Source organism: Galeopterus variegatus, unplaced genomic scaffold, assembly GCF_000696425.1.
Source record: "Galeopterus variegatus unplaced genomic scaffold, G_variegatus-3.0.2 Scaffold9864, whole genome shotgun sequence".
NCBI lineage: Eukaryota > Metazoa > Chordata > Mammalia > Dermoptera > Cynocephalidae > Galeopterus > Galeopterus variegatus.
Window position 1 is genome coordinate 24,164 of NW_007735975.1, and position 19,465 is coordinate 43,628.

General features: G+C 47.3%; 1 protein-coding gene across 2 annotated transcripts in view; it reads left to right on the plus strand.

Moving 5' to 3' along the window:
• Positions 1–19,465, plus strand: part of LOC103609614 (core histone macro-H2A.2) — a 34,695-nt gene that overhangs the window by 14,107 nt on the left and 1,123 nt on the right. Inside the window, exons 2-8 of one of the 2 annotated variants that reach the window (XR_552150.1) lie at positions 551–657; positions 1,891–2,088; positions 3,353–3,463; positions 4,929–5,028; positions 10,479–10,568; positions 17,433–17,607; positions 19,243–19,461. Coding sequence is in view for 1 of the 2 variants with exons in the window: in XM_008593912.1 (XP_008592134.1) it covers positions 551–657; positions 1,891–2,088; positions 3,353–3,463; positions 4,929–5,028; positions 10,479–10,568; positions 17,433–17,607; positions 19,243–19,408 (947 nt within the window). In the remaining variant the exon portion in view is untranslated. The remainder of the gene's footprint in view (positions 1–550; positions 658–1,890; positions 2,089–3,352; positions 3,464–4,928; positions 5,029–10,478; positions 10,569–17,432; positions 17,608–19,242; positions 19,462–19,465) is intronic. The other variant, XM_008593912.1, reaches the window with a different exon arrangement.

The window sequence follows — 19,465 nt, forward strand, 5'->3', positions numbered from 1 at the left end:
TCACTGGCTGAGCATGGTGCTGACAACACCAAGCCAAGGGTTGAGATCCCCTTACCGGTCAAATTCCAGCCATCACGTCCTCGGTCCACCAGTAGAAAGGGAAAAAGGACGCAGCCCCTTCACTGATGGACATGTCCCAGAAATACCATAACACACAACTGCTTGCCTTCCATTGGCCAGAACTTAGTCATGTGACCACATTTATCAGCTAGGAAGGGTGGGAAACATAGTCTTCATTCCTGTAGTTATGGGCTCAGCAAAAAATCAGAGGTCCACATATTGAGGAAGAAGAGGGAGGATTGATGTTAAGGGACAATGTTTGGAACATGTGGAAGACTTTGCCACAGGATCATGTATCAGATCCCACTAACATATCTTATTTGTCTGTGACTCAAGTTCTTTTCAGCTGTCTGGATTTCTTTCCAGGCCCGGGCATAAAAATCAGAAAGGAATAAATGTGATCAAACTTGAAGGCCATTTCTAAAGAAAAGCTTTAGACAGCTCAGACCCCATTCTGTGGTTGCCTGTTAACACCCCCTTGTAATTTCAGCGGAAATCCTAGAATTGGCTGGGAATGCTGCCAGGGACAACAAGAAGGCCCGGATAGCCCCAAGACACATCCTGCTGGCAGTTGCCAATGACGAGGAGCTGAACCAGGTACATCTGAATCATTGAGACAAGCCAGGGAATGGGCTTGCCCAAGGCCCGCTGTGTGTGGTGGACCTGGCTGGCCACAGGTCATTCCTGCTGCAGTTCCCAATCACATTTATACAAAAAAATTCATACCACGTGAGAGAAGAACAAATCCTCCTAGCTGTATTATTCGGATTCAAAATAAAATGGCCTCTGGAATAGATCCCATTATATTTTCTGGGTCTTGCCAGACCTTTCTTTCCTCTTTAAAGACAAGCACTGTATGTTGCTGAAAAGGTGCAGCACATGTGTTATTCTTGTCCCAGTCTCTTTGCCCAAACTTTGTTGATGATTGATTCTTATGTGGGCAGGAGAATCCTTCTTTATATGTTAGAATTGACCCTTTATATGTTGGAACTGACTCTAATGTCAAGTGAATGCTTCCCCCCGCCCACCATCCCAGGATATGCCAGGTGGTAGGTAAATAGCATAAGAATTGTTATTTATATTCATTTTCTAAACCTATTCTCCAACTGTAGTGAGGAGTCAATTCTTACTGCCAATTCATTATGGATGATAATTTCCCAAAATGTAATGAAAATTAATTACTAGAAAAATAAAAAAACAAAGACACGCAAACTACACGCTACAGTATTTTGTTATCAGATTCAGTAGATATGCAATAACTCTATCAGTTTACTATAAACTGATTGCAACTTCTGTACTTCTCTTGTTACCGATGGGTAACTAACAGTTCATGGACAAGCCGTGGTCACGGTTGACACTTGGAATAGTACTGCTTTAGGATGTGCAGAATATATTAGCCCAGTAATACATGTTGATTATTTACAAATAAATATATATCGATTGGGAGGTACATGATCCAACATATTTTACTGATGGAATATATGTTCAAGAGTGTGAAGATCACTGTCGTGAACTTGGTGTAGTCCTTGTGTTGACCTTCAAACCTAATTTTGTCAAGCTGTGCTCCCTACATGTGAATCTCTTTATCCTCTGTCGTGTCTGGAATTCCAGATCCCTGGGCAACATCCCTAGTTTCAACTTCTATAACCCTTTTATTTTGCTCTGCTTGGTTTGGTTTTCTGTACAAGATCACGGGATACCTTGATACCTACAGAGAAATGCTCTACACATGAACGAGGGGCCAAGCCGATTCAATTGCGTATTGTACCATGTCTTTAGGATAGCAAAGACCAGATTTAAGACTTGTTTTGCCAACATTTCTGTCTTCAGCTGCTGAAAGGAGTGACCATCGCCAGCGGAGGCGTTCTGCCCAGAATTCACCCCGAACTGCTGGCCAAAAAGCGAGGGACCAAAGGCAAGTCAGAAACGATCCTCTCCCCACCCCCAGAGAAAAGAGGAAGGAAGGCCACGTCAGGCAAGAAGGGGGGCAAGAAATCCAAGGCTGCCAAACCACGGACGTCCAAAAAGGTGAGCCAAGGTCGCTTGTCATGAGCCAGGCCCACTGCTGTAGTCTGAATGCTTCTGTGCCCCCTCCCCACATTCATTTGTTGAAACCAAACCCCCAAGGTGATGGTTTTAAGAAGTTGGGCCTTTGTCAGGGTGGGGCCCTCTGAATGGGATTAGTGCCCTTATAAGAGAGACCTGAGGGGGCTTGTTTGCCCCTGTGAGGACACAGCTAAAGGAATAGACCCTCTCCAGACAGGGAATCTGCCAGTGCTTTGATCTTGGACTTCCCGGCCTCCAGAATGGTGAGAAATAAATGTCTGTGGTTTATAAGCCACCCACTCTGTGGCACTTTGTTATAGCAGCCTGAACAAACTAAGAAACCCACAGAATGAGAAGTTTAAAGATGAAACTGTGGGCCCTAGCCAGCATCTCCTAATGACTGGGACTGTGCAGCTTGGCCCGGGGAGAAAATGACAAGGATGCGTATGTAGAAGAACAAAGGGCCTTTGAGATTAGAGCTCAAATTGTCAAACAGGTTCCACTAGAGATTTCCAGACCCAAAGCATGAGTAGTTTTCAGATCCCTTTTACTGTTCCCACGCCAGATCTCAAGTGAGAGGTGATAGCTTGGAACCCTGCTTTTCATTTTTCCATAGAGCTCCATGCTACATACTAAACAATCTCTCGTCTCCCATAGCTAGTCCACAGTAACTGCCATCACCTGTGGCTATTTAAATTTGAATTAAAGTAAAATCAGATGAAAAATTCAGCTCAATTGCACTAGCCACATTTCAAGTGCTCAGTGGCACTGAAGATCACAGACAGAACATTTTGATGATCACAGAAAGTTCCTCTGGGCAGCCTGCTTTAGAGGTTGTGAAATTTTCATTCTGCAGACGTCCATGATAATGTGAAAGATCATGGAAGAGTCCACTCCACTGCCACTGTGCCCAGAGAAGGGGGTTGAGCAGTGCGCTATGAGTGGCCCCACTTGGCTCTGATGCTTGTCATCAGAAGCTGCAGGCACTGAAAGAAGCAAGAACAGTGTCCCTGTGTCCAGACTTGGGTGAGGACTGCCCCTTTAACACACTTTGTTTTCTGCAGTACCCTTTTCTTTTTCTTATATTGCTCTCCTTTGCTTTCCTTCATCAATAAACAGCAGAACATAATGCCTAACTGCTTCCTTTCATAGCCAAATTGGTGGCAGTCATGGGAAAAGCTTAATAAAGCCACACTGGGCTTTTTCTGGGTCGTTTCTCATCTGTCCTTCTGATGTCTATTAACAGTCCAAACCAAAGGACAGCGATAAAGAAGGAACTTCAAATTCCACCTCTGAAGATGGGCCAGGGGATGGATTCACCATCCTGTCTTCTAAGAGCCTTGTTCTAGGGCAGAAGGTAATAAAGAGAATTGTCATGTGCTGTGGTAAAACACTACTGCATTTTTATAACGTACTGTTTACAAGCAATGACACCTCCTTTATCCCCTGCTCCCCTGATAGGACTTTCACTCTAGTCTTGAATTATTCATTCTTAAATGAAAGAGCTCTGGTCATTTCTGCATTGTGAGAGTAAACAAGCTCTTTAGTGCTGAGAATAGTTAATGCTGACATCAGTCAGCCAAAGGTAAGCGTAGAGAATCCTTCTGGTCAGCAGGTAGGCTGGCATTACTGGTTTTACTGCGGATTCCCCACAGCCCAGTTACTTCTGTGCTCAGCAAAAAAAAAAATCCACAGTTAACTTTCTCAAATAGCCTCTGAGAGGCCTATCTTATGTGATTCTATGTAATTTATCAAAGAAAATAGAAAAATATATTTCCTGAATATCCCTGCTGTTAGAAATGAATTATTTGCCAATAATTCAGTCCGCTTGCCTTCCTGGGCTGCAGAAAGAAAACAAACAGGACTATACATTTGAACAGTCTTCAGCAACACAACAGCAGCCCAGCCAGACGTGTAAATAATTCATTCCCACAAGTGTGAAGTTTACCATGCAGACAATCTATCTACCAAGTCAACTGGGGCTGAAATAAGATACACAAGGAAATAGTCAGTTAATCATATCTCTGGTAGCTGAAGGTTTGCAGCCTGACCATAGAGTGAACCTCCATTCAAGCAACTGGGGAGAGCGTGTTCTAGGAAGAGCGTAAATGTGGCGGGTTCCTAATTCATCACTGATGAAAGCAGGGAAGAAAAGAGGTGGGATTTATGTCCCCTCCAAGGGCTATCCATGGTTACATGATGATTAGCTTTGTGTCACTTATTTTAGGGGAACAAAAAGCTCTTGCTCACATGGGGAAATGATGGAGAATGCCCTCCATTCCACTCCTCTATGAACGGCTTTTCCCAGGGGTAGCCCCAAGAATATGGTCCCCAAAGGGCAAGGTAGCCAGACAGAATCCCAGAGCCCTTTACTTTTCTCCAGCAAGATCACTGGCTCCAGAGCCCTGCCCTAAAGACTCTGTTCTGCTCTAGGGAGAATGCAGGGTACTGAGGGGGAAGAGAGCAAGACCTGAGCTCCCCTTTCAGAAGCTACTCAGAGGATGAGTCGCTGAAAACCAAGGCCACCAGGGTTGGGAACCAAAGGCATAAGCTATAAGGGAAAGAAAGAAGAGGGGAGGTCCTGTTCCTGCTTCTGGAAGAGGAGACAGATTTGTTGCATGCTGCTAGCCTCAGAGTGAAAATCAAGTCAACTGAGTTCAAAAGAGCCTATTGAAAACCAGACACTTTTGCTTTAGATACAGCCCTTACGTTGCCCTTCAGTATGAATAATTAAAGAGAATTAACGGATGGAAGGTAAAATGTGAAGGTTTTCAATAGGATTTGATCTTTCCCACATTGTCCATCTTTTCTTCCTAATACAGCTGTCCTTGACCCAGAGTGACATCAGCCATATTGGCTCCATGAGAGTAGAGGGCATCGTCCACCCAACCACAGCCGAAATCGACCTCAAGGAAGACATAGGTAAGGTCCTGAGACGTTGGTTCAGGTGCTACATAGAACGGCCCACTGAGCAGGCAAGTTCTTGTGAAGTCGGTCATTGTCGACTGGACATCCCACTGTCTGGGGTCCCGTGTCAAACTCAGTCTTTGTTTCAAATTGAACAGTGTCACTAGAAAGTAACTAACTTTGTTTTAATTCTGCATATATTTTTTAAAATTTTGTTGAAGTATTATATGAAAAGCGGATCATTAGTGTACAGCTTGATGAATTTTTCTCAAAGTGAACACCACTGTGCGACCAGCACCAAATTATGAAGCAGACCTTACCAGCACCCCAGAAGTCCCCTCAATCCCCTCTCCTGGTCATTATGCCCCCCAAGGGTAACCACTATCCTGTCTTCTAACAGCATAGATGGGTTTTGTCTGCTAATTTTATGTAAATGAAATCATGTGCTCTTCTGTGTCTGGCTCCTTTTGCTCAGCTTACTGTTTCCGAAATCCGTCCCTATCACTGAGTGTGCTTGTGTTCCTTCATTTTCCCCGTTGTGCAGTATCACACTGTACGAATATACCGCACTGTTGACGCAGTCTGCCACTGATGGCGTTTGGGTAGTTTCTGGTTTGGGCTGTAATGGGTAGCACTGCTACAAATATCGCTATGCATGTTTTGGATAAAACTTCGCATATACTTGTTGGTTAGAGCTCGGTGTGGATAACACCAAGGTCAAGGGTTTGGATCCCCATACCGGCCAGCTGCCAAAACAAAAAACAAAAAAAAATTTACATATATTTTAAGCTTAAACATTGCAAATGCTACTGGTCAAAAGGAAATGGACATCTAGAAAAGACTAGGTTGTCCATGAAGCTATGAGAATTGAGTTATTTTACCAGTGGTTTGCCACGCGTCCCACAGGTGGTGTGGGGAGCTGTAACCAGGCGAGGTGGAGGAGCTTGGGGGGTAAGCTGTCGAGGGCACTGGAAATAACTGCATGTGAAATGGGCACCATCTCGTCCATTTTTACAAGACAGACTGCCTTCAACCCTCCATTGAAAGGGTAAAGTGGCAAAGAAAGGGCTGTGTCCCTGGGGTACAGGGCTTGCCTCTGAGGTAGGTGATTTGAGGCAGGTGCTAGTAGTTCAGTCCTGGGTGCTTCAACCCTCCATTGAAAGGGTAAAGTGGCAAAGAGAGGGCTGTGTCCCTGGTGTACAGGGCTTGCCTCTGAGGTAGGTGATTTGAGGCAGGTGCTAGTAGTTCAGTCCTGGGTGGTGGCACCAGGCTCCAGGCTGTTGGATCCACTCCTGGTTCCCGCTGGGCATTGGAGGCCACTTGCTGGCTGAAAAGGAGCTAGGACAGCACTGGGGGAAACCAGCATTACAGAGAAACAGGACTTCCCTTGCTCACTAAGAGGTGGTGAAATTCCCTCTGATCTTCACACTGGGCCGAGCCCCATCAGCCGCCGCTAACTCTCCCTTCTCCCCTCCGGCCCCTGAAAACCTGTGAAATGCCTCCCCCTAGGGGCCGGATCTCCAGCTCTGTTTTAATAACGGTCCTAGCTTCTCATAAACAAAACAAGTTGCTATATTCCTACTTTATATACTTGTATAGTATTTGCATTTTTATACCAGAAAAATAATAAAGATGCTTCTTTTTTTTTAAGTGGCAGGGTGGTAGAACAGAAAGAGCACTGGTACTGGAGCAAAAACCCAAGCTCAGATCCCAGCAGGGGATTGACCTCGGGAGTCAGGAGAAGTGGGCTGAAAGGTGGCCAGATGGTTAAGACAGCAGGTCTGGGTGTGCCTGGTCTGTGTCCTGGCTTTTACAAATCACTTCCTCGCTGTGTGAGCTTGGGCAGCTTTCTTAACCTCCCTGAACCATACTTACCATCTCTTTTACTGTTGCTGTGTTGCTAGAAGTTTCTCTCTCCTCCTGATTCTATTCACCACCACTGTCACCCAAACCGATCATACCAGGCAGCTGAGGCCCTGATTTATTCCTTTTAAAACATTGTGTCATTACAGCAAAGTTTGAGCATACACAAAAATAGCAGAAAAGTTGCATGAAACCCTACAGGGCAGATGGAATAATCAGCACCTGTGACCAAATCTGCTCCAGCTTTCCCCGCCTCATTCTTCCAGACGTCATATCATTTTACCTGTGAATATTTCACAGTGATCTCTAAAAAGATAAGGGCTGTGTTTAACAGTGTAAGCGTAATACCACTATCACACCCAAGAAAATTAACTTAATATCAACAAGTTACCAGTGTTCACATTTCAATTGCATCACAAATGACAATTTTTTAAAAACTGTTTATTTGATTTAGGATTCAGAAGAGTCCACACTGCAGTTGGTTGATAAGTCTCTTATAACATGTAGGTTCCCCCTTCATGTCTCTCTCTCTTTTTATTTCTTTGCAAATTCTTTTTTGAGAAAGCCGGGCTATTTGTCCTGTAGTTAAAACCTACAGTCTGGATTTTGTTGATTGCAGCCTCCTGGTGTTAAACATGTTGTTTCTGCTCTGTTTTTTTTTTTTTTTTTAATTGGTAGTTGGATCTGGAGGTTTAATGAGATTCAATTCAGGTTCAAAAAATTGGGGCAAGACTCTCTGGTCTGCGATGTAGCATTCTGGCCTCAGGAGGCACGTGCCTGGCTATCTCTCTTGGTGTGATGTTAGCAGCCAGTGATACCCCTTCTCTAGATCTGACCACTTGTTAGAGGTTGTGAAGCAGCGATAGTCTAATTCCAGCATTCCTTCGTCTCTTCACGGGGATGCTTCCATAGAAAGAAACAACCTCAGCAACTCTCTAGGCTGCTTTCTTCTGAAAAGTCTTCAGTGGAGAGGGTGCATCCACCTTGCCTTCTACACGTCCCCATTTGGCCCCTGACCTGAGTGCAGAGTGCGGTGGTTTAGTGCTATTTTCCTGCTTCAACCAACTTTGGTTGCCTGCCCTTCCATGACCCAGCAGATCAACGCTGGCCGAGAATCTGAGAGCCAGAAGGAGACTCAGAGGTCCTTGGCATAGCCCACAATCACCATTCCCAAACTGTATCATTGAAACCCAAGCACGTTAATCCCCCTATGGAGAATAGACATTTGTCCTAAATGATCTGCACGATGAATTGTGGCTTTCCAGGTATACTTGAGTGCCTGAGTGTGGTTAGGGAAGCTCCATCACCCAGGCCCAGGGAAGCCTCTGAACTCAATAATTATAATAATGACTAATAAACAGAGAGAGCGAGACTAACCCAAGACATCCAGATCACCAAATTCGTTAGAAGGTAAAAACACCTGAGGGGAAATACCTCATCTCCCACCCGAGAGCAGCAGTGTCCTAGACTAGACAAAACACCCATGTCATCTCAGAGACAGGGGGCTGAATCCCCTGGTACACCAGAGGGGGTTCCTGCTGGGCCCGAGGTGGAGTCCTGCCATCTCCTGGGGATTCCACATGGCTTCTGTAGAAGCAAGACCCTGAGATATCGAGTAGGAAATTGCCCTAAGTCCAAGACTCAGGGGATCTCCTAGCAGGGAAGTCCATAGAGATTAGCCTCTCAAATCTCTGCATTTTTCCTTTGAAAATTGAGGCCCAGGTTGGAGGAACAACATACCAGGCTGCCCTGGGCCTGTATCTGCCCTTTGATCCCCAGGACTTACAGCACGTTGGTGGTGCTGAGATGGGAATAGGACTTCAGGGTTCTCAGCATGGGTAATGAACCCACAAAACAGAACAGTGGAGTCTCAGGGGGTTTTTTGTTTGTTTGTTTGTTTTTTCCTTTTTGTCTTTTTTCGTGACCGGTAACGGGATCGCAACCCTCGGTGTCGTGCCCGTATCGTGACTGGCAATGGGATCGCAACCCTCGGTGTCGCGCCTGCACTGTGCTCAACCAGTGAGCCGACTGGTCTCTATATGGGATCCGAACCCTCGGCGGGAGCGCGGCCACACTCCCAAGCGCTGCACTCTACCAAGTGCGCCACCGGGCCGGCCCGGAATCTCAGTTTAAAAAAAAAATCTTTAGGGCTCATGTTCTGAGATTGCTTTATGGCCAAATCACCCCTAAAAATCTCCTTTTAAAAACCTTGCTAATCTAAGTCTGCTTGAGTATATAGGAATAAAAACAAGCCAAAGAGTTTTTCCTATACTTTTATTCAGCAACTATCAACACGGAAGACTTCTGTGACCAAATGTCTTAGAGTTTCTTTCCACACACCAAGCAGCAAGCAATCAGTTCTGCAGCCGACACTAACTGGGTGTCCACCAATTCAATTCCAACACTATCTACCTGGAGATAACGCCAGATCCCACAAGTTGAGGGCTCAGTCCCCAAGATGCTGCCCCCCCCCGCAACTTTCAGGTGCCAGTTGCAAGCCCCAGGTTGAGATAACCAGTGCTTCTGACCAATCGACTATAAATCAGGATTCCCACGACCCTCTCCTTAAGTTTGATTAATCTACTAGAGCAGCTCACAGTATCAGGAAAACACATACTTACATTTACCAGTTTATTTTAAAGAATATTATAAAGGATGCAGATGAAGAGACTCAAAGGGTGAGGAAGGGGGAAGGAGCACGGAGCTTCCATGCCTCCCCGGGAGCACCACCCTCCAGGAAGCTCCACGTGTTCAGTTATCCAGAAGCTCCCTGAACCCTGTGCTCTTGGGTTTTTGTGGCAGCTTCATCATGTAGGCATGACTGAAGCGTGCACAACCACTTAGAAATGTGATTGGACAAAAAGGATATGATCCAACACTAACAGACTGGATAGGGAAACCCAGCGAGGCCTGTTTGTTCACGATCTTCTCAGCCTTCCTGTGCAACAGTCCCTCCTCCCAGGCACGGGGCAGGGTCTCTCCTGAAATGGGGGTTTTATGACCTACAGTCTGACCAGGTAGATCAGAGAATTTCTTCACAGCCAAGCAAAGCAAGAGATTAGAGTCTTGCCTTGGGGAGCCAGGATCCATGGATGAAACGTATTAGGGGTCTTCAAAATGTTCATGGAAAGACTCATATTATCTTTTTTTTTTTTTTCCTACATAAAGATGACCAGTTAGGGGATCTCAGCCCTTGGCTTGGTGTTGTGAGCACCACGCTCAGCCAGTGAGCCAACCGGCCATCCCTGTATAGGATGCGAACCCGTGGCCTTGGTGTTATCAGCACCACACTCTCCCGAGTGAGCCACAGGCCGGCCCTCATATTATCTTTTAAGTTTATTTTTCCACAAACTTTTTGAAGTTCCCTTGCACACACATGCACGTGCACACACACACACGCGCGCGTGTATGAATATGATATCACACTTCTGGACAGAGGCTCAGAGACCCCTGCCACCAGTGACCACTGGCAAACCAGGGTAACAATTGAGCAGTGTAATTTCTAGTTTCTAAGGTGTTTTTCCCCCTGGCCTGCTAAGAATCTGTCAAACAGTGTAATTATATTGAAAGAACAAGCATGATGGATCTGTTCTCCTTTGCAGGTAAGGCCTTGGAAAAGGCTGGGGGGAAAGAGTTCTTGGAAACTGTAAAGGAGCTTCGCAAATCCCAAGGTCCTTTGGAAGTTGCTGAAGGTAAGTGAGGAATCAGACCCCTATTCCCAGCACAGCCTCACACCTTCCCCTCCAGGGCCTCCTGCCTCATGCATATTCAGTTTATGGAACAAAATATGCCATAACTAATCAGAAAGCTATTTTAGCATCTGTCAGATCATTTGAGCAGGACCATGTAGATCATCTCACATGCTTTGAGGGCTGTAAAGTGTCTGGATAGCTCAAGTCAATTTGCATCAGATATCCGCAAAATGGTCTGGAGACGCTGGGTTAACTTCGTGTGTATGTGGTAAAATACACATAACATAAAATCTACCAATGTAACCTATGCTTTGAGGGCTGTAAAGTGTCTGGATAGCTCAAGTCAATTTGCATCAGATACCCGCAAAATGGTCTGGAGATGCTGGGTTAACTTCGTGTGTATGTGGTAAAATACACATAACATAAAATCTACCAATGTAACCAGTTTAAAGTGTATAATTCAGTGGCATTAAGTACTTTCACAGCACTGTCTGGTTCCAGATCTTTTTCATCACCTCCAATGGAAACCCCATACCCAAAAGCAGTCGTGCCCCTCCCCCAGCCCTGGCAACCACTAATCTACTTTCTGTCTCTATGGATTTGCCTATTCTGGACGTTTCATATAAATGGATTCATACAATATGTGACCTTTTGTGGCTGGCTTCTTTCACTTAACATAGTTGTAGGGTTTTTTGAAGTCCACCCATGTTGTGGCAAGTAACAGTCCTTTGCTCCTTTTTATGGCTGAGTAATATTCCGTTTTGTTCATCCATTCGTGTGCTGATGGACGCTTGGGCCATTTCCACCTTTGGCCATTGTGAATAGAGCTGCTATGAACATTTGTGCACAAGGTTTTGTTTGAACACCTGTTGTCCAGGCTATCAGGTAACTCTTTGACAGATGGATCCAAGTTCAGATCCATGTTCCCACCCACACGATCCCCAATCAACTCACTCATTGTACATCCAGTCGACACCAAGTACCGCTCTAATGTTAGGGCTTCAGAGAGAAATAAGCCCCACTGCTGTCCTCGGACACATAAATGAGGCACAGAGAGGGAGCCCTCACCTCCACCTGGGGGGGTTGGGGAGGACTCCAGTGAGGATGACACTCCGTGGGGGTGGGACAGCAAGGGCAGTAGGAGCATGAGTGTGAGAAGACTTGGGTCGTGGTCGGGCAGGGATTGTTGGGTCAGCAGGTGGAAGGAGAGAAACAGCAACCAGAGCTGAGACTGGGCCCATGGGCCGTACCGAGGGATCTGAATCTGACCCTATGTAGACAAAAAGGGCCACCTTGCAAGGTCAAGCAGGGGACTGTCATCATTAGATCTGATGTTAGAAAAGTAAAGGGGCTTTCAGTCACGAAGGAACATGAGTCCACACTTTAAAGTCTGCCCACACCACTCCCCCATACATATAGCAGTTGTGGATACATTTTTTAAAAAATTTTAAGACAGAGCTGTGCTCAAATGTAAGATAAGCATCTGTGTGGCCAGAGATAGAAGAGCTGCATGCAGTGGCAGTGTGTCGGGGGGCTCCAGGTCTGGTAATATGCAGGGCTACCCCGAGGTCAGTTTCGTCATGGTACTGGGACCAGAGCTGGGCTCACTGCTCAAAGAAGGGGCTAGATAAAACTCCTGCAGCCTTTACAGGAAGCCAAAGCTCTGGCCACCACCCAAGGCTATGGCTTGTATAAAATCTGTCTTTCTAGGGTGCAGAAGGGAGCAGAGAGCCCCTCACCCAGGCCCGGGGCCATGCTGCCCACCCACTCGATGTCTGGCTCTTCCCCATCCTCTATATAACCATGAGGCAGAGCCCTGACTCAGCCATAAGAGACAACGGCATCTGGACTGGGGGTCTGGGACCTGGGGGAGCTCCCAGCAAACTGCCCAACAGGGTGAGGAGAGAAAAGTAGCTGTTCTGCGTAGAAGGAGAGGCACCACACACTTCTAAACAGAGTTCCAGAGGCAGAAAATAGATGGTAGGAAAGCAGTACTGGAAAAGATCATAGCTGAGAATTTTCCAGAACTAAATGAGTCTTCAAGTTGGAAATATTGAGCATAACAAATGAAAATAAATCCAAAACCTGGCACATCATGATGAGGCTTCAGAAGTTCAAAAACCAAGAGATACCTTCAAAGCAACCTGAGAAGAGAAGCAGATCATTTGTAAAAAAAAAGAAACGACAGTTCTAATGACAGCGGGCTTCTCATCAGCCACGAAAGATGCTTGGAAACAGGAAAGAAGTATCTTCAAAGCACTGAGGGGAAAAAACTGTCAACCAAGAATTTCTTATGTTGCTGTGTTACTCAAGAACGAGGGCAAGGGTCGGCCAGTTAGTTCAGTTGATAGAGCACGGTGCTGGTAACACCAAGGTCAAGGGTTCAGACCCCCATACCAGCCAGCCACCAAAAAAAAAAAGAATGAGGGCAAAAGATGCAGTTTCAGACATGCAAAAGTTGAGAGGCAGCAGTCCAGCCCCCTGCCTGCTGGGAGGACCACAAAAGGCTGCGCTGAGGAAACAGAAGGAGAGTGCTGGGGGAAGAGTCACGAGCTAAGAAATTGGCACAAATATGTGAGGGCTGAGTATTCGTGGTCTGGGGCCAATCAGGGATGCACCCTGGGAAGAAGGGAAAAGGGAAGGCAGTTCATAAAGCCCTAACATCGTATTTCATTTCATTGAAAAACATCATCAGCTGTAAGATATGTCCTTATTCTATGAACCACTAAGAAAGATTAAATTTCCAAAAGGGGGTGTCTAATAGACCACACATAAAGCTGGGACATGTTCAGTTTAAGAGCAGGCAAGACATGAACCCAAATGCAGAAAAGAGCAGTAAGTACATGTCTTGACCTTGGCATTGGGAGGACGGAGGGGAAAAAAACCTCACTAGAGAATTTGAACCACAAGCCAGTACTCCTGCAGATTTGCAGCTAAATCCAGTGCAGCTCAAAACCTCAGTCTGGTGACCTCAGTTTGACAGCATCCCCGGGTGACATAGAAAGATATGCATCTTCTTTCTGGAAGAACTCAGCTTCAATCCAGGCTGACAGTGATTGTAAAACACAACCTGATTTATTTTAAAAAGATTGTTTTTTAAGTACATCTTAGCATACACAGGTAAAGCAGTGCAGCCTTCCTGAGGCAGGAGGATGGGGGTGGGGTGGATCAAGAAAATATTTCCAGAGCAGAGCCAGTGAGAGGTACTGATGGCTGCATCATCAGGATGCCAGAAAGAGAAGCTGAGGGTGGGTGCGGTGTTTCCAGGCTGAGCGCGCAGGTGGAAAGTCAGACCTTCCATTCATTCAGTGGCAGTATTTGAGCACCTGCCCTGCGAGTCACTGCACTGGAATCTGGGGAAGTGGCAGGGAATGTATAACCCTTCAATGAAGATGTCGGCTGGGTCAAAGCCAGTCCTTGTTAAGCATCCACAATGTGCACCATGGGGTGGAGGCATCAGGATATGTGATGAAGCCCCTGAACGTTCCTGAACCTGACAACCAAGGCCCTGCGAGTCACTGCACTGGAATCTGGGGAAGCGGCAGGGAATGCATAACCCTTCAATGAAGATGTCGGCTGGGTCAAAGCCAGTCCTTGTTAAGCATCCACAATGTGCACCGTGGGGTGGAGGCATCAGGATATGTGATGAAGCCCCTGAACGTTCCTGAACCTGACAACCAAGTGGGGAGTCCAGGGTAGCACAGTACATCAGTTATACAACTGGCTGCCGAACTGCGCAGTGGAGGCTCAGACGGGATGGACAAAGGAGCCAGGGAGAGAGGACAGCCAAGCATGCGGAACAGGTGTGGCCAAGCCTGATGTGTGCAGGGGACAGGGCCGACTGCTGGAGGATGACTGGGCTTCCAGAAGGAACAGGAAACGGAAGGACTCCAAGGGGAGGGGGCCGGAGCAGGAAGGGCCTGCCAGGTTGGAAATCAGGAGCAGCTGCAGATTCTGGGTTTGAATGTGTAGTTTAAAGACCCCAACTCGAGACTATGGAGGATGCTTGGCAGCAGGAGGGCTATGGCGGGGAGACCTTCTGGAAAGCTGGATTGGACGGGGGTGGGGGAGGGGTGGAAATGAAGCAGATGGGCCTGAAATGAGACAGGTCAGAAGAAACTGACTGGGTGGCTGCAGTTGCAAAGATGGGAAAGGGGGAATGGAGTTTCGAGAGTGGATGATGATTTTTCTGGGCAAATGTTGGACCTGGGACACCAAAAAAGTCACCGAGGTTCAGGTCACTGTTGAAAGCTCAGGGGAAAAATGGCTCACAGGTGGTTGCTTAGGAACCAGGGCTGAGCACCTCCTGCAGCAGAGAAGAACACTGGGCCTGGACAGGCAGGAAGAAAAGAGGCTGTTGTGAGAAACTGAGGCATGGTTAGAAGGAAACCATGGTGTCATGGAGACCAGGGATTAGCAGTAGCAGCTTCCCAGTGAGACAAGGGGCAACTCTGGAATCCCCTTCTGCTGTGGTGACTCTGAGAACATGTTTGGCCTTCCACACTGTGATGGTCACCTGAAGGATGGTTCTGGAAGCTCCTAGCAGCAGCACTGCCATCCTCAGAAGGCAGGTCTTCACCAGGTGCAGGTGGTCCACCAGGTAACATCACATCAGATATGACAATGCTTTGAGTCATTCTGTGAGTGGGTGCTTATACCAAACATCAGCGTCACAATCCTTGCGATAACTTGACCCTGTCCTTGGCACCTCTAGAGAACGTAACAAATCGTTACAGCCATAGCTGTGTTTTCCATTTCCAGTTGCCATGGAAATACTTTGTTTGGGGCTGGAATGTTATTGTGAGCTACCTTTAAAGTCATTTTCTCTCGATTGAATGTTTGACACTGCCAATAGGAGCATATTCCTCTTATTAAAAAACAACTTCACATTAAAAATAATACCATTCAGCCGGTAACATGACTGTAGTCTAAATATATATACATAAAATAAACAAGCCGTAGTTGTGAAAGAGTCTAACTCCCTCCAGCAAGGATAGCAGTAAGGGCCTTAGGAAAATCACCCCAAGCAGGTGGGACCAATCCCCAGGGTCCTGGAATTTCTAAGAACAGCCCTGAACTCTGGGGCATCATTGTGCAGGCCATAGAGGGACATCCTGCTTCTGATGCACAAATATACATGGTCATAGAGTCAGCCACATGGCTGTGTGATGCCCGCTGCCTCACTAGTACTTTGTTGACTGATCCTGGCACTCAGTCGCTCATGTTTGATCGTATTCAGCACTCGGCTAGGCACGGGAAGGCAAGGAGCTTACAGCCTTACCTGACTAAGGGGTTCCTTGGATTTACTCTCCAACCACCCTTCTGATCATGTGCCGTCATAGCTGCTCTAACACTGTGAACATTGCTAGGAAACACTTCCCATAAAATAAGTGGGCATCATATATTTCAAATAAATCTTTCAAACCAACCCCACACACAGCTCCATAACAGGGCAGACACATTTATGTTACAAACAGTGCCCCTTAGTGGCCATGGTCTGGCCACTCCGGGAGGGCCAGACATCCCCACTACACCAGTTCCTGGAGTGGCACAGCCAGCCAGCTCCGCCACGCAGGTGGCTTAGGGGCAAGCAGCATGTGGCTGCAGCTGCAGCTGCCCCAAGGGGCCTAAGCCTGGCCAGGGCATCAGACAGAACTGTTCCTCTGGGGATCGACGGCCACAGGGACTTCTCTCAAGCTTCTCAGCAGCCACAGTGTTTATCACAGTGCTGCCACTGATGGGAATTATGTTTGGGGCAGTAAAAAGTAAAATAAAGGAAGATGACTGAAATTGTGAGACGAGGCTGGCATAATCCAATTTCATAACCTGTTTTTGAACCCCTGCAATGCAGGGTATGTAAAGATGATCAAAATACAATCCCAGTCCAAGGAAGCGTACAATGATGTTCGGCAGTTCTCACCTCATGGGGGTCCTGAGACCACATAATCACAGGCCCTGCACCAGGCCGACCATGTCAGGATCTCTGGGCGGGGGGCCAGACATGTCCATTCTTAAAAAGCCATTGTATTCATTTCCTATTCCTGCCATAACAAATTACCACAAACTTAGTGGCTTCAAACAACACAAATTTATTCTCTTGTAGTTCTGGCAGTCAGAAGTCCACAGTGGGTTTGAAAGGAGCTAAAATGAAAGTGCCGGCAGGGCTGATGCCTTCTGGAGACTCAGGGCAGAATCCCTTCCCTGCCTTTTCCAGCTTCGGGCTGCGACGTCCCCTGGCTCCTGGCCGCATCACTCCAATCTCTGCTCCCATCATCACTTCACCTTCTCCTGCCTCTGACCTTCTTGTCTCCTAAGAACTTATGTGATCACATTTAGGTCTCATCTAGATAATCCATGACAATCTCCCATCTCAAGATCCTTAAATTAATCATATCTGCATCCCTTTTGCCATGTGAGGTAACACCCACAGATTTCAGAGACTAGAACATGGGTGTTTGGGGGAGGCTGTTACGCAGCCTATCATAGCTGCCAGAGAGGATTTCCATGTGTTCCTTTGACTAGGAACCATCACGAATAGGCAGCCTAATCCAGGGACTAGTCGGTAGACCATGTGAAAAATACATCCTGTCAAATCAGCATTAAACGCTTTTATCCGGAGCTTGTGCTGACTATCCAAAGCCATTTTGACACCGCCCCTGCTCTCTGGCAAACGTGGTCCTCATGGGAAGCACAGATGTTTGCATCCGTCTTCTCTGTCACTTGCTTGTGCCCCTCGGATTTAACAGGTAGACCCATGAGGTTCGGCCTGACCTCTGGCTTAAGGGAATAACCTGCAGCATTTCTTTCTCCCATTCCCAGAAGACTCAGGAAATAACCTGCAGCATTTCTTTCTCCCATTCCCAGCCGCCGTCAGCCAATCCAGTGGACTTGCAGCCAAATTTGTCATCCACTGTCACATCCCTCAGTGGGGCTCCGACAAATGTGAAGAACAGCTTGAAGAGACCATCAAAAACTGCCTGTCGGCGGCAGAGGACAAAAAGCTCAAGTCCGTCGCGTTCCCTCCTTTCCCCAGTGGCAGGTAAGATGCAGTTCTCCTGAGCTGATTCTTCCAGCCTTTTCCCTGAAAACCAGCTGCTCCCCACTGATCCGCATCTGATCTGGCCATTCCAGAAGATACAGCCAAGGGCTGCCAGCACAGCCAAGCATGTTTACCAAGGGATAGAGCAATGAACCCAGTTTCCAACCTTTCCAACACACAAATAAATGGGCCCACGGGCTCACAGGGCATCAGGTCTCCCATGTGTGGGGCCAGCTCCCCTGCTTCTTTGATGTAAAGCCCAGCGAGAAAGGCAGCTTCAGGGGAGGAGGGGGAGGCAGAGGCAAGGTGGCATGTTATTGAGAGCCTGCCCTGTCCAAAGCCCACATTCCCACCAGCTATCCGTGTCCAGAACACCTGATCAGAAAACCCCAGGCTCAAAGGCCTTTGCTACTCCAAGTGCAGTCCATGGATCCATAGCAGTGACATCCCCTGCTGGCATGCAGAATCTCAGGCCCTACCCCAGACCTCCTGTTTCAGAATCCCTAGGGGAGACAGCAGAGCCAGGTTGAGGCTTTGACCGATACACCCAGAGAAGTGAAAGGCTCTCGTCACGGGCCCCCTTAAAAGGGAGCTAGGAGAAATGACTGTGTTCATTGTCACATGCCCCAGAGGGCATCAGTTCAGGTAAGTAAGGAGGATGTCTGCTCTGGCATGCAGCACTTCCTCTCCCCGCATGCTCCTGGCCAAGCAACTCACTGCTTTACTTTTGAATACCTTCTCATCTTGAGAGCTGCTCCTCTATAACACGGATATGATTTGTAGCTGCGTCATGGGAAGGCTAAGGGGGAAATAATAAGGCTTGGGTCCCTGCTGTGATCATATCTCAACCTAAGTGCATGGTGCTGGGCCTCCACGGTCCAGGCCAACGCCTGGCAGGATGAATTCTTCTATCGGCGGGACCATGGGCAGTGCTGTTTTGTGCTAGAACACTACATGTGAGTCAGAATTCATATTAGGCAGGCCCAGCCTGGACCTTCCTCAGGGATCTTGACCCCAAATGACCACTGTGGCTGTGTCCCCAGAGGCTGGTGCCACGGCCCAACTGGCAGCCAGCACTATCAATGACTCCCTAGTACTTCGGGCCCTTAGCAGTCTTTCACCAACCTGGTCCTGCCTAGAGTCACTGCTGCCAAAATCACATTGGCATGTCTGTATGAGCTAATGAGAGCAATATTAAGTGCATGAAAAAGTAATTACGAAGGCAAGCTTTTGAGCATACATTTTTGCCCTCGAATAAAGGATCTGATTAGCATGTAACCAGTTTTGAGGGAGCTAATAAAACCTATATTTGCTTTTTTTGAAGACCAGGTATTTTTAATGCTAAATTGCTAGAGTTTTTTAAAGCCAAGCTCAACTTGAGTCGGCAACATAGAGTCAAATACATGGCATTCCTCACCTGCCAGCCCTGTGACCTTGGCTGAAGTCATTGTCCCTCTCTGAGTCAGGTTGGTACCTATAAAGTGCCCCTCCCAAGCTGTCGCTTTTGACTAGGGACCAGCCCTGTGTGCGGTAAGCTATAAGAAGGAACCACATCGTCCTCCCAGGCTGCTGGGAGTTACTCCAGTGGGTCCCGGAGACTGAAATGATGTTGGCTCTTCTCTTGCTTTGGCACAGAAACTGCTTTCCCAAACAGACGGCAGCCCAGGTGACCCTCAAAGCAATCTCGTCCCACTTCGACGACTCGAGTGCATCCTCGCTGAAGAACGTGTACTTCCTGCTCTTTGACAGCGAGAGCATCGGCATCTACGTGCAGGAGATGGCCAAGCTCGACACCAAGTAGCTGCTGCGCCCCCCCAGCAGGGACCACCGGAGGATTAGAGTCACCAGAGTGGGGTTT